Below are 15,291 nucleotides of genomic sequence, written 5' to 3'. Positions count from 1 at the left end.
CAGGCTCAGACGGAAACGGAGACACCGCCGAATTCGAATGTTTCTGTGCAAGAACGCAACGACTAGAGCGATCATGTTCCTAAACTATCAGAATGTTTGTCGATCAGTTCTATCGATAGAGCTGACTTGAACTCCAGTTCCTTTAATGCCTGATTTGTCAGCTAATCAGTGAATATCGCAGTCGACACTAATGACTCGATGTGACTTAAATTGCACACTTTTGATCGAGTTGACCTTATCGTACTTATCGTTACGTAGAGTCATAAGGATGCTCGCTACGTGTCCACTCATAGCTATCATTGCACTCTTCTTCTTTTGTTTTGATTGCTGCCTTTTACCCTTGGAGTATACATCCAACCGAACAACCAGATTACATGTACGTAGTTGATCTTCGATTTAGTTTGGCTGACTTACCATTAACCTTGAACATCAGCCAATCCGAAGTTCTGTTTACATAAGCGACCAACAGTGCGGTTGTTCATTGATGAAAACTGTTACGAGGTCGATCTAATAGCTACGAGCACTAGCTGTGACGTCGAAAGGACCACTGGAGATTTGTGGTTTGAAAGGAATGCTCGGTCGGCTCGTTACTGTTTGGAATCTCCTATCACTTTTCAATGTCGATGCAATTACGGCAAAGGGCAAGCCGCCCGTTATAGTTGTGGCCACATGGCCATTCACAAACGCGACGGACACGGCATGGAGCGTACTTCAAGGTTCAGCCATTATTGGGTCTAAACATGTGTGGGGGACTGCAATCGCTGCGGTAGTAGCTGGGTGCACATCAGCAGAAGAAGATCCTGACATACACAGTGTCGGCTATGGAAATTCTCCGGATGAAGAAGGGCACACCACACTTGATGCTATGGTCATGGACGGAAAGACGATGCAGGTAGGCTGTCACTGTGCACACTTTTCAGTTACGCTATTTCCGAATAAAATCGTTTTGACTTGTAGTAACCTGAATCGGTCATAGTTTCGCCAGTTACTGTTGTTTTTTTCTATCCACTTCATATATTTGGCAATTTTAGACCGTTGAAGGTCGGAAAAATAAACGGAATAGACGTACTGTTACTTTTAACTGTATTCTAACTGAAAAAAGAGGATCTTTGGGTGGAAGTGAGAAAATTTTGAGCACCATCTGAACCCGAAGTGACGTAGACCTTCAGTACATTTCCTGAAAGGGGTTGCAACTTCCCATCTAGTTCCCAAGTCATGCATTGGCCCAAGTGGTTATCTGGTAAATTCTAGTTAAAAACCAGACACTTGCAGTGAGGGAATATTCGAGAGGAAAAGAACTATAAATGATGTACAATAGTTAAACATTTTTGCTTTCAAGACTGAACAGAGAAACACCACCTGCTCTCATTTTGTTGACCTGTCAATTCTTTTGAAAAACCTTTAGTACCACCTGATCTTTGCCCAACCAAGAAACCCTCTTCTGATGGAATGTCGTCATCATCTTCATTCTTATGAACCGTATGTACCCAGAAGACGGACAAACAACCTGACCACCAAATCTTACATCGGGCGAAATTGTTCGCCAGGAGTGTTTTGCTTTATCGATATGAAGAGTTTGTACACAATACAAGACTTGGTAACATCTACTGAACTTGAGTAGCCGTTGCTTTATGATTTGCCATTTTCATTTCAATTTACTCTTTGTCATGTTTTATACAAAACCAAACACTGAGTTGTTTCGGACTTTCATAAATACTAGATCTTGACGTTTGTATGATTGATCCTGCAAGGTTTAGGGGGTTGGTTAATCCAATCACCTGTCAATCACTGAATTAAGAGGGTATGTTTACATGTTTGTTCACATGACCGCGCTTCTATGACCTCAAATCTTGTCATCAATCAATTTTTCCACACCGACCTTTGGACACACTTGATTCGACGGGTACGTGATGAAGTGGCTACTAGAAACCCAGGCTTTTCCGATACTTTTTATGACTGTTATCGGAGATTTTTCGACAAGGCCAATTCGCTAGTTGGACGATGGTCAACGTTTTGTCTTTGCACACTGAACCATTTTGTAACAGGCGGCCAAGTTTGGAGAGATATGGTGCTCGCTTGTAATGTATGAATTAAACTAAACAGTTCGCAAATTTTGTTATTGTTTTTTAAGGCAGGTGCCGTAGCAGCCATGCCTGACATTCGGGAAGCGGCACAAGTGGCTTTCGAAGTGATGAGAACAACGAAGCAGACTTTACTTGTTGGTACAAAGGCTGCAGACTTTGCCGTATCCCGTGGTTACACACGTCGTTCTTCGGACACGCCTGAGTCACAGGCTATGTGGAAAGAATGGCTTAATAATCGCTGCCAACCGAACTATCGTAATCCCTCATCATGGACACCAGATCCCAGCAAAAACTGTGGTCCATATGGACCCAGATATGGAAGTAAGTCCTAACCATAGACCAGACTAATCGCCACGTATAGGACAGTTCAGTTATGGCTGGATATTTTTTTAGTTCGAATGAGACTTCTCGAGTCGTTTTAGAAAACCGCTAATTTCAAATTGTGCATCAGCAGTAACATAGTGCGTCCTTATTCGCGTAAAATAGCGGAGATCTTCGACAATCACACCCATTCGCACATCAGTTTGGTTTTCAGGAGAGACTCAACTGAATCTCTCAATTAGGATATTCTTCAACTGAATGTCCTACACAAAGACTGCCTTTTATTTCCGAGGTATCACGCTATATTTCCATACAGGAAACTGTTCACAAGGTTGCTGAATACCATAAAGGAGAGATTCAGTTGAGTGTCCTGTGAAAACCAAACTGGTATGCGAATGAGTGAATCTGTGGAAATCTGTCCAATTTGGATTCAACTGGAACACAAGGCTGACGGAAACTGAAGGACTATGTCGGCCTGATGGGCCTCAAGAAGGGCGAAATCGACATTAGGCTGTCGAATAGTAGGGAATTTATTTTTAAAGGAAAGTAAGGCCTCAGTCGATCAGTTTTTGTGAATAGGAAACATTTGCCCGACTGAATCTGACTTCACTCAACTTGGAGAGTGCCTCAGTTTTGTTGCACGTGATCGGACTGACGTTGAACACAAATTTAAAGGAACTTTGCAAAGGTACTTTGCAAACATAATACCTTTAAACACCCATTAATCTCGATATGGTCAGCTCGCTTGTCCATAATGTTTTCATCGGAATTGACTATCTGAAGAGTGTGGTATCATAGCTCTTCACACAAAATACACACACTGAAAGCTGAATGCAAGATATGTAAGTGCTCAATGAGATTTGGGATAAAGTAAGGTTTGCAATACGTGCCCTTTGTTTTGATTCTTTCTAAGCTTAGGAAGTTTTTCTCATTGCTCGTTCATTATGTTGTACAATCGTTGGTGTTAAAGCCAATTTACACAGCGAAGACCATTATCCCACCTCTGTAACAAATCATTGTATGAAACCACAGTATCTCAGCCGAAGCGGCAAGCATGTGAGAAAGGTGAGAATAATCAATAGACGATATCTTTTGTTCTTTCCACAATTAATTTATTGTAATTCTAACATTTCTACAAACAAATCATCACGTAACAGTCACCTAACTTTCGTATGGTAAGAACGTTCAGTTAATTCTGGGCAGGCTTACCTCGTGCTCCATTATTCAGGATCATACTGACTTACAAAGCTGCCTTCAAGCTTCAACCCAATGGTTCTTTTACAGATAAATATCAGTTCAAGAAACAATGAATTTCCCGGATGTGTGAGTTAATTTTTATTCTGTACTCAACAAGACAGGTACCACACCACCAAGCGGTAAACCAAGTATGCTTAGATATTGACATTTTCAGTGGTCTTTTAGCGGTGAAAATCATCGGCTTGTGGATTTGCTTGCAAGATCTGACAGGAGTGTATTTTTGGCACCTTTATTGACTTCATACGCAGCGAAACGTTATCAGTAATCAACAATGGTTTCGATATTACTCTTTACTGGTATATCTGGATTTTTCTTGACAGTTATTAACACGGTCTCGACTCGTATTCAGATAGCGTGTTTTGACTAGTATGTCCGTTGCACTTTTCCAATTCCCAAGTTGCATTGACTGTAGGTCCCATAATGAGTTCAGTATTAGTCGTTCAGATCTGTCTTTTTATTCTATCGCATTGGACTGTACCAACCTGGCTCCATATGTCGGTAAAGTTCTGATCATCTAGCTCATATACCACCACATGCACATCTACTCTTTCGGAACCGTCTCAGAACTGGTCAGTGATAATACACTTGATAGCTTTGTTACTGTCCTCTTTCAGCCCATTGCAGTTACTTTACTCGTATTAATTCTGTTAGATATGCTTCAATGCCTGAAATGATAACTCTGAGTTAAACAGCATTTCACTCCTGCTACATATGTCGTGTGACATTTTCTTGACTTCCGATGGGATATCCGGTGAAGTTCAAGTGGTTTGGTGATTGATCAGGAGTTGAACTAAGTAAGCACTCGTATGTTGGAACGCCACACTGGGACTAAATTCTGACCCTGTCTGCCCAGGTGCACCAGTCTACGTTCGTGAAACAGAGGAAAAGACTGATGCATAGAACAGGCTCCTCTTGGGGTCCACCACAGAAAACATAGAAGAGGTCGAACAGAACGGCAGATCAGATTATAGGCTCATAGTGTTGCGCTTAGTGTACTGCACTTGTGTCGTTACTGTGCAGAGTCATTCACATTGGAGTTCTGGGGGGCGTTCTTGGAGGCAGACTATACTACCCGTCCCTAATCCACACACCTCTGTCCACCTTCCTCTAATTCCCAACAGCTACGCGCATCCTGTATTCAAAGTGCGCCTGTAGAAACGTAGGTCTGAGAGGAATTTTCATTCTTGGATTGGGAGTGTGTCCAGTGATCTGGGTTGGGTGAATCCGCTGAACCATATGCTTCACCCGTTTCGGTGCATCTCTATCAGCGTGATTTTAGGCATACACTTTACCCGATACGACAAGACTGCGTCGAGTGCAGGTGCTAGGTTAAAACATCCATACAACGAACAAACCGAGGGCTGATCGTCTCCGTGGATTTTTTGGTGGTGCGTAGGTCTACCATAACCGTCCCTTCTTTCGATGTTGGCTAACCGATTAGTCCCCTAACTTGGCTTTGATTTTTCAGTGAGTAGCCCGTTTCCGCAGGCTGCTCTACGTCCAACTGGCGGTGTTGACTCCGAAAAGCACGATACCATAGGCATGATCGCAATCGATCATCATGGATCAATGGCTGTTGGGCTTTCTACGAGTGGACTGATTCACAAATTACCTGGAAGGGTTGGAGATACACCAATTCCAGGCGCTGGTGGATATGTGGATAATGAAGTAAGTACGTCACATCAAAGTTGGAGTTTCCTGTTTCGTTCCGCTGATTCAGAATACAGCGTCTTCGTTCATGCCGTCGTCGGTCATCCAACTTTGTTGGTAGCATCAGGCTATCTGGGGATTTACAATGGGTATTTTGTCATGTAAGCGAAACCCACCCGTTTTGAAAAGCCGAGAAGCACTGTTTCATCTTTATTCAGAATTATCAGCAGTGCTTGTCTCACGAAATTCAAGGCGTTGCGAACTCGCGACCTTTCGACCAGTGACTGATGATCAAATGGCTTAAGATTGTGGACAATTCACACGACAACTGAACTTTTCATATGAGAAGTTATTATTCGAGGATCCAGTACGTGCGTGACCATCTGATGTGATTTCCGTGAGTGACGGATATGGGGCGCTACGTCTCGCCGCACTGCGGACTGATCACATCGCTAATCAGCTGCTCGTTGCCGAACGAATTAGTCTTCGGCTGATAATCGGGAGGTCGCGTTTGAGACTGTCCTCGAAGTTCATGAGATGTGCATTGTCGATGTTTTTAACTTTGTTTTGTGTCCGTTTGCCTGAGGAAAGCACACAGTAACAGTCGCCTTGTGACGTGCTTCACACATTTTCTGACTTACACTATATGTGCATGAGGCTTCCTAATATAACTAGTTATCGTTGGGGTAAAACACAGTGGTCCGCTAGAACGGGGAGCACTTGCGGGATACGGCCCATGTGGTAGTTGTTAGGGCGGTTGACCGACCATACATGTAAATGTCACCACAATACACTAAGCTTTGATGCTGGTAGCAGAAAGCACTAAAGAAAGTGAAGTAATACAATTCCCCCCTCGGAAAATTTTTCAGTCAAACGTAAATGGCAATATTACCAAGAGTAACACGGCTGCTGTGTTTAAATTTAGCTGGCTGACGCTAACTAATTGTGTGGTAAAGAGTGGCAGTCGGTCCGCACAACTTCAAACCTATCAACATGCTTCGATGGGGTCAGTATTCAACACTTCATTGTCCTGGACACTAGATGCAGTGAATACCACTAAGGTCACGAGGGTCTCCGCCACAACAAAAAACGAACTAGAGCAAATGACCCAATTTTTTATGGAAAAAACGTTACACCGTTTGACCTGCACTTCTTTGGTCAGTTATCAACGGTGGTGGTGTACCATAACTCCCATCCGAATTCCAGGACCTGTAAAACAAGCATGTGTGCTTGCCAACTAGTTGACTGATACACACTTGTCCAAGAATGCGCTGAGCTCATTTTTGGCGTCACTTTTCGATGAGTGAAATAACAGCCACATATACTCAGCAGTGTACCCATGGGCGACCTGGAAAGTTGCATGTTCAGAAAATTCGACGGATGTTCCACGACGTACAGTGTATACGACTGAGTACGTGCTAGCGTTATCGGTATATTTGCTGGGCTGAGCTGTTTTGTTTTCATCAACGGTGGTTTTGATCGAGATAAGACATTCGTGAAATGGGTCGAAACCGTTCTCTCCAACCGGATATTTTCTGTATAAATATATGCAACATATATATTCAATGTATTCGACATCTAGATATATCATAGTTTCCTATGTAACAAGAAATCACTGCAGACTTCCTGCTGTGACTTGCCCTGGAAGTTGCGATCGTGATCTTTCATCTGATTTTGGATGCAAGTGTAACGAGACATGAAACAAATACTGCTTGTCGGAAACGGACTGAATATTCCCGGTGGGCGAGTGAGCTTCGTCACACAAATCATTTTGCTTGCTCTTCGAACAAAAAGGAATGCACATCCATTTCTTGACAGTTTCATCTTCACGCAAACCGTGATGACGTTCCCACAGCGTGGGTCGAGACAGCTCTGTTCCTATTTCCGTCGGGCTTACTCCCCTGTTAATACAGACACCTAGGTCTCACTCTATCCACACCATGGTGCTCTTCAACCCACGCGTTCAGTCACATTGCTGCCTGCTACGCTGATATACGACCTTGTAAAATGACCTTGGTTGTCACATTTTTCTTGGCATTCCGGTCAGTCTTTCGTCGTCTGTGTTCCACACTCACTCTACCCACACCCTGGTGCTCTTCAACCCACGCGTTCAGTCAAATTACTGCCTGCTACGCTTGTATCCGACCTTGTAAAATGACCTTGGTTGTCAGATTTTTCTTGGCATCCCGGTCAGTCTTTCGTCGCTGTGTTCCACTGTGATCCCAGAAAATAGCCGTTGTGTCCCTCCGTGACTTCACTCTTGATGTGCACATTTTTTCAGTGTTAGATGAAGGCAATCCACCACTGCCAGCACACCAACGAATTTCAGTTAATAGGCTTACCTTACAAGGATTTGTCGCAGCAGTCCAGGCACTTTGACACCATTTTGGTACTTAGCTCCTATGCCCCCCAATGGAAGCACGAGGATTGAGACGCTTAGGCATAGAGAAGAGCAATCAAGATATTTAGGTTGGATTCGAACCACGGACTTAGCGGTCGCGCCTCAGCCACTATCTCGAGAAGTTGCTATGGAATTTCTCTCTTGAGAAGGCGATCACTCCACTAGGACCACCTGAACTGGCGTCACGGAGTGAGCCAGAATAACTGTTTGTTTCAACTTTGATTTTCTACTAATTTCAGTAACACCATCACAGGGCTCAAAAGACTTACTGCTGGAAGAGTCTAACATTAATGTTGATCTGTTGGAAGCGTTTCCTAGGTAGAATACGACATCATTTCATCGACCACTTTAAAAACGCATGCAACTGTTAGATTGATAGCTCTGATGGACAAATCTATCAATTTTCGGAAAACACCAATGAACTCTCAATTTCTTATAAGAAATAATTCAGTCGGCACACTTATGAAAACTAAAATTCTTAAACAGCTTCCAGAAAATCAACTGATGTAAAACACCTCTTTTTTCGTTTCCAAATGCGCTGGCTTGACTGGGAATAGCAATTATCAGATGTGAGGTTTTCTGTGTATTGATTTCAGGTTGGCGGTGCAGTTGGGACGGGAGATGGTGACGTAATGATGCGATTTCTTCTGAGTTACCAAACTGTCCAGTTAATGCGTCAGGGTATGGGTCCGACAGAAGCCTGCGAAAAAAGCCTACATATGGTCAAGCAGGTGAGTGCGGTTGACTTTGATGATTTCTACACAGTACTCTGTCGCACATCAACCAGTTCTCGCGGAATGATTTATGGACCGTATTAGGATAAGTCTCCTCTGATTGGATACTGTTGCACATGTGAGCTGGATCTCTACAGACTTTTTCGTATATATGGTAACATAAAGTAGCCGTTACCAGAACAGAGCTAATCCAAAAGGCAAGTGCGGCATGTCCCGGTGTCAGTGCCCTAGTATGTTGTCTATAAATCTGTTGAATTCAGATCTCACGCTGAAAGTTTGACAGCTAGTAGAGTATGAGCCACGCGAATATGTAAAGCCTGAATACACGGTTTTTTAGAGTGGCGGAAGAGTGCGAGACTCCTGGTACGGTATCACTCAAAAGGTTGATGAAACTTCCCCTTACAACCCATAGTCGATTTGTCTATACTCGGACTTGGAAGCTGGGCTGATATTCGTTTGTCTCCTATGGACACAAAATTGCTTTGCAAACGAGTTTTGTCCATAATAGGTTTCTGTGTGGGACTTGATACACTGGCATAAGTGTGGTACCAAAAACAACCAGGCATTCTTAAAAAATGAAAAAGCTGCTAGGTCTGTGGGTGCGGTGCTTTGTGAAAACCTTGGCGCATGGTTGCAGAATAAAAAGTTAAACCATTCGTTTACTTCTCTGCATATCTCACTCTTTCAGCGCTCCGTTGGTCATAGTTTCCCATCCATAGTAAAACCTGTTATCACGTAGATCAAGGAGACACCGACGAATGTCATAATGAGTAACTTATAGCTTTTGCTGTATTTCTATCAAGCGGCCGTCCGAAATATGGAAGAAGTTCACACCTGAACACAAATAAAATTCCGTTTGCTCAGTACGAACTTACTATCCATGAAGGAAATTTCTTACTGTGCTGGTTTCCATCAGGCTTTTAGTAGGAGCATCTACAGTCTAGGGACTCAACTCCAATGTCCTTCGTCGCATTCGTGACTTCCTAATTGGTAGTGTTTTGTGTCATTGGTTATATACGATCGATTTGTACAGTCGTGGTTGGTGTATCCCAGCCCTATGTGCTTAGTGGCATCCCACACAATGTTCTTATGGATGAATTTTCAAGGGCCGTGGAGGTTGAGTGTCTGCTAAATGGTTACCATCTGAAGATATGGGCAGCAACAGGGCCTGATAAGGCAACCCAGGGGCTTCAAACGGTTCTGGACTTGTCTCATCATTGATCCTCTCGGCCGTTTTTTCTCAACTAGCCACGATGGATGCTGCATGATGCCCATGAGGGGGGGCAGGACAATTGTGTGTGCGAATTCAAACATGCTTTTTGAAGCTTTCTATCCCTCCTAATGTCATGGGAACGACCGCCAATACGAAGCGAAAATCGCAGCAGTTTCCATAAGCTTAGATCTTCTACTTCCAAATACCTGGAGGCGCATACCTTTTCGGATGAGCAGTTGGTGTGTATGGATGTTTTTTTGTCAGTCAAGCTGTCTTGACTACTGCTCTTCGCTCGAATTCGTCTCACCCTCAAGTACCTACTTTTATATTCGCAAACCACAACAGGTCCAGAGGACAGTACAAATTCTGCATGTGGACTGCGTCGGCCCTGGTGTAGAATATCTGCATCAACTAAATCTCGTGATATTATGTGAAAACACTGGATTGTGATACGCGGAGACCTCTGGCGATTGCCACGGAGAGAACTAACAAGATAGACAGTAGTGACAAACAGGTATTCAAGCTAGGTAGAAGGACGATTTGGATGCTACAAGAGCGACTGGAGTGATCGATCTATGGAACGAAGCCTTGCTGACTCACTGTGAAAAAGGAATTGGGTGCGCGACACAGGAGACGCCATCAGCTACGACGAATCTTTTCAATACCACTAAGTCCTACCATCTTCACCTCAGTAAATGACCGACGCACATGCATGTAAGGTACATGCGAAGCTTTCGTGACAGGGTCAGTTCAGTAGGTTGCAGAGCAACATACAACCATAAACAAGACAGCCAGTACATAATATTTTGACGATTGCATTTGCGACCTTGACTTTAGTTCCTTTGCTAGCTAGGACGAAATCGACCGGGTTCCACTCATCTAAAACAGCCCAATACACGAAAAACACAGTCCATACTATTCTCTTCTCTGTCCAACGATACCGTTCCAACTTTAAAACAGCCCAAACAACAAAAGCACAGTCCATACTATTCTCTTCCCTGTCCAACGATACCGTTCCAACTTTACTGGCTTCTAACTTTACTAGTTGAAATCTGATCACCCCTTGGTTTGTGCCAAACCAGTGAGAGTAGATGTTACCAGGTGAACACAGCCGAACTTCGCAGCCTCATTCCAATACGAACTCACTCTTCAATTGTGGACGTCAACTTGTCAGTCCGTCGCAGCATCCCGGTCGTCAATCAAACACACCCTTCATAAAACTGCGAGCAACGGCTGTGGTCCTTCTGACTGTGCAATCAGTCTGCTGCTCGACTACGGAGAACATCGACCTGATCATAGTGGAAAAATCATGAGATCTGGCGGTGCAAGCAAAGGTCTGACTCTCCGTGCTAAATTAGTGATACCTTGTCTATAGATGTAACACACTACTCATAAGGTTGTTGAAAATTCTTCCCCTTAGGACAACAGCAGGCGTAATTCTTCAGCACTGAACATTGCAAATTTCCCCTGGTTCATAAAAAACCTACAAACCTTGGCTCTGCAATTGACGAATGGTAAAATGTGAAAATACATGTTGAACCACAACCGTGAATGGCTGCCAAAGAACTGTGGTTTCTGACGCAATTCTACAGCAGGAGGCCATGGATATTTCGCTTCCACATCTAATATTAGTAATAATAATGAAATTGTCTGGTCAAAGCAAGCGCCCTTGTTTGCTTACTCCAAAACTGCATTATCTAAATCTTTGCGCTCTACAAACTGCATCGGTTTCTATTTGGTGCACGAACGTATACTGATGAAACCCATTGAAGGGAAGATTTATTTCACTCGGGGACGTTCTTTCCGTATTGGTGCTTGATACAACAAACCGGGGTAAATAGGTAGGCAGACTAAAACTCGCTGTGATGCGTTAAGGTGGAAGATAAAGTGAATCTCGGTATGTATAATAGACATTTATATTTGAGTTCCTGCATAATTTTTCTGTCCGGTCAGGTTGGTCAGTGGAGTGGTGCTTTGGTCGCACTCACGCGCGACGGAAAGTTCGGATCTGCTTGTCGAGGCTTCGGAACATTTCACATGAGCGTACGGACGAACGCACTTGGCAATGAATCGAAAGTTATCAGTGTACCTTGTCCATCGAGTTGAATTGTAGCCGAATTACACTGCACTCGTCAATTTGAAGATTGCAGCCATTTTAGCCAATCCCACCGGACAATAGATTTTTACACATGAACGCCTTTCTTATTATTTCGGTGTCAGAAACGTACCGCATTTGCCAGCCAATTGAAGAATCAAATCAACCAACTAACTAGAAACTGTTATAGGAACGGTCATCCGCCCACATTAGAGAGAAGATATGAACCCACCAAACAGCGTTCCATCATCGCTGCTCGCGTTACAACCAACGCGGATTCGTGTGTTACGGACGACTGCGTAGAGGTTAACTATCCTCTCCTGGTTGCAGACGACAGGAATATTCCACTATGCTTTCCAATGGGCTTTCTCTAACGGAATGTAGTCACCAGCAAAGTTTACCATGTACAAGCTCTGACTTTTACAGTCAAATCAAATAGGATGAGAAAATCTGAACGGAGTTTTCTCAGCACTCACTGTTAGACTGGCTTATGCGCAGTTTATATTCTATGCCGTCTAACATGTCAAAAGTCGTGAAACAAAACAACCTGAGGTAGAGTTCAACGTTCTGGTAGCAAACTTAAAATTCCATAATTGCTCGCAGCACCTCATGATAAATTTACAACCTGAAGACATTCTCTGTGATGTTGCCAGAAAACTACACGAAAAATTTCGAACTAGTTTACTGAGATCCATGGAGAACTCTTCCTTTTGTGAACCGAAGGTGCACATTTGGATACCACGCTGACAGTGCAACTACTTAGGCATTCGCTAAGATATGACTGGAAATGCTTGGGCTATCTGGTCAACCTCTCTTCAGGATCAAATAGTGTTTAATTCCCATGACGTGATAACAACTCAATAACTGTGATGCCTCAATGTGAAACACTGACTGCAATCTAGATGCGCTTGTACTGGCCCATTCACAGAAGCCTCCAAATGGTCCAACATTTCTCCAGACTACTCCGTATACAATGAACTCTCCCACTGGCACTATCGGTTTTTCATATTGGGATGGCAAGGACCTTCGAACAAACTTCAAACACATAATTTCCCATATCTTAAGTACAAACCGGTTCGAACTTCTGATAACGGCTACCAATAAAGCTAGAAACAGTATGGAAGCCCACATGGAACGCATCAGTAGGTAAACCTGGTTTTCAGCAGCGACACTTGAGATAAAAATGAGGATACTTTATTGGATGAAAGCAGCTCATCCTCATTTCAAGAGGTCCCAAATGGTCTAGCTGTTAAAACAGAAATTAAGATGGTTCCGTTCCCGAAAAGTGATTCATAGGTGTAACCGGGGTTTGTGATACCGCGTGCACTAATTACGAGGTGTCCACACTGCATCCAGTTGTCAGAACGCTCCGACAGGTGCATGGCGTGGATGCGTACCCGATGCCAAACTTTGGATGACTAACCACGCCATCAGTCATGGTCTGCTTGTTTTTACAGTTAATCATTCGGATGAAGGGGTGTTTCAGGTATTCCCATATCGATTAGCCTCGTTGAATGCTATAGCCCAGCCGAGCAGCAAGAAACCTACCCCGACCGGTATTATCATTCAAAGAATGACGTCATTAACCATAGGAGTAATGGAATAACGCCATATCATCCATTACCACCTTGATGGCATGTTATTGGGTAGCTCTCTAAAGCAGAGTGGGGTGCTGTACTGACAGGAGATGCGGTATCACCTCACGAACAGCGGAAGTTGTCGAACGACGAAGAAAGAACAGGTCAGTACCCATTGTTATGCCAATATGTTTAAGCTGGCTGATGGCCGGCAACAGACCTTCGCAGGTTCGCTCACCGATCTCACTTCTCCGGTTGTACATGCCAAGGGCATGTATGCAGCACCACAATCCGTGCAGCGCAAAAAGTCTGTGGCATGGGTTTAGTAATCTGACTGCGGTTGACTGGCAAATCCACTTTGAATGTCACTCATTCATCGAGGGATCAAAATCACTGCGCCAAGAGGCGTGAGATAACTGAGCCAAGTGCCGCCAGCGCTGTTCCCTTTTACTGCTCCCTGAAAAAGCCGTTCAATAGCAAGGCATTATTGGAGAACAAAAAAGCAAGTGGTACTCTATCCTATCTAGGCGTAAGTTACTTCGATTACTGACCAACTACTCTTGATCGAACAGTGTAGTCTTGAATTACTAGGAGGTCACGAGTCTGAATTTCATGAGATAAGCGCAATTTTCAAATTTCCCCGTGCTATAGAAAAGCCCACTACTAACGATAGTATCAGTGGTGGATTTTAATGAAGTCTTTGCTGATGTACTATTGACTTCGTTAGCAAGCTTCATTCGTCTTTTATGCGAATAAATAAATATTCGATACTCATGAAGGCTTTGATAAGGGTCTATTAAGATCCACAAAATGAAGAGTTCGGGTGCATGAATAATCAGCGCATTCCCGCGTGCCTAATGCCAAGATCGAAGCAAGTCTGTTCCCTTGTATGATACTGATACCACAGCACTAACTGCCAAGCTGTTAGTTGTGACGTAAGATTAACCCAGTTGGAAGGATTAAGGTAGCCACCAAAAGTCTTTACTGGAACGTGAATGGAGCGAGATAGGACATAGTGGCCAGGGAGGACACATTGTGATCAGATGATGGTTCCCAATATGGTTGCCCACTAGCCTAACTTTCATGGGGTTCATATCAGTATACTGCCTACCAAGTTAACCACTTTCGGCCATGTAAAGATTGATTGTCACGAACAGGCGCCATCATTCGACGAGGGTTGAAAGACCTGTTTGGATTCGACAAGGCCATAGACATATGTATCCAACTGAAATAGATTTCTGTAATGTACTACTCATAAGGTTGCTGAAAATCCATCGACAGCCCACGACCGGTTTCGCCCTTCTTGGGGCTCATCGAGTAGGCGCAGTCCCCGGGTTTCCGTCAACCTTATGTTCTACTTGAAACCAAATTGCACGAAATTAGCGAATATACACTCATCTGCAAACTAATTTGGTTCTTTCGAGAGACTCACCTAGAACCCAGCTGAATCTCTCGTTTATGATGTTCTCAGGCAACTGAATGTGCTGCACCAGGCCGCCTCATGTTTCAGTCGCTACGATATCTGAAATATCGCGATACACGCATATTTGTAATGTACTACTCATAAGGTTGCTGAAAATCCGTCGACAGCCCACGACCGGTTTCGCCCTTCTTAGGGCTCATCAGGTAGGCGCAGTCCCCGAGTTTCCGTCAATATTGTTCTACTTGAACCTTGCTTTCCCATCACGCAACACTAGATGGCGAAGATTTTCTTACTTGTTGTTTAATTCAGGCTCACAACACTACCTACGTCTTCAACAAAAATACGTCACTAAGAGTTGGAACATAATGAATTTCAGACAGAAATCGAACTCGGAATTTAAGGTGGATGCTGACGAAGCTGAGTAAAACACAAAAAGGAAGTGTGTTTTAAAATCATACATCTAATCCATAACACCGTACCGTTGATATGTTTTACTTATTCGCTCTAGTCGAGACACCCAAAGTTGTTCGGCTATA

General features: G+C 43.6%; 1 protein-coding gene across 1 annotated transcript in view; it reads left to right on the top strand.

The window, feature by feature from the left end:
- Positions 1-11,847, top strand: part of T265_03368 (hypothetical protein) — a gene marked incomplete at both ends in the record, with an annotated part of 43,359 nt that extends 31,512 nt beyond the window's left edge. The window contains 5 exons of the mRNA XM_009167837.1: positions 515-892; positions 2,132-2,405; positions 5,131-5,330; positions 8,310-8,444; positions 11,614-11,847. Coding sequence (XP_009166101.1) covers positions 515-892; positions 2,132-2,405; positions 5,131-5,330; positions 8,310-8,444; positions 11,614-11,766 — 1,140 coding nt within the window. The remainder of the gene's footprint in view (positions 1-514; positions 893-2,131; positions 2,406-5,130; positions 5,331-8,309; positions 8,445-11,613) is intronic.
- Between the last annotated feature and the right edge of the window lie 3,444 nt (positions 11,848-15,291).

Source organism: Opisthorchis viverrini (assembly GCF_000715545.1).
Source record: "Opisthorchis viverrini unplaced genomic scaffold opera_v5_48, whole genome shotgun sequence".
NCBI lineage: Eukaryota > Metazoa > Platyhelminthes > Trematoda > Opisthorchiida > Opisthorchiidae > Opisthorchis > Opisthorchis viverrini.
The sequence above is the reverse complement of the archived record's forward strand: the minus strand, read 5'-3'. Positions and strand labels throughout refer to the sequence as shown.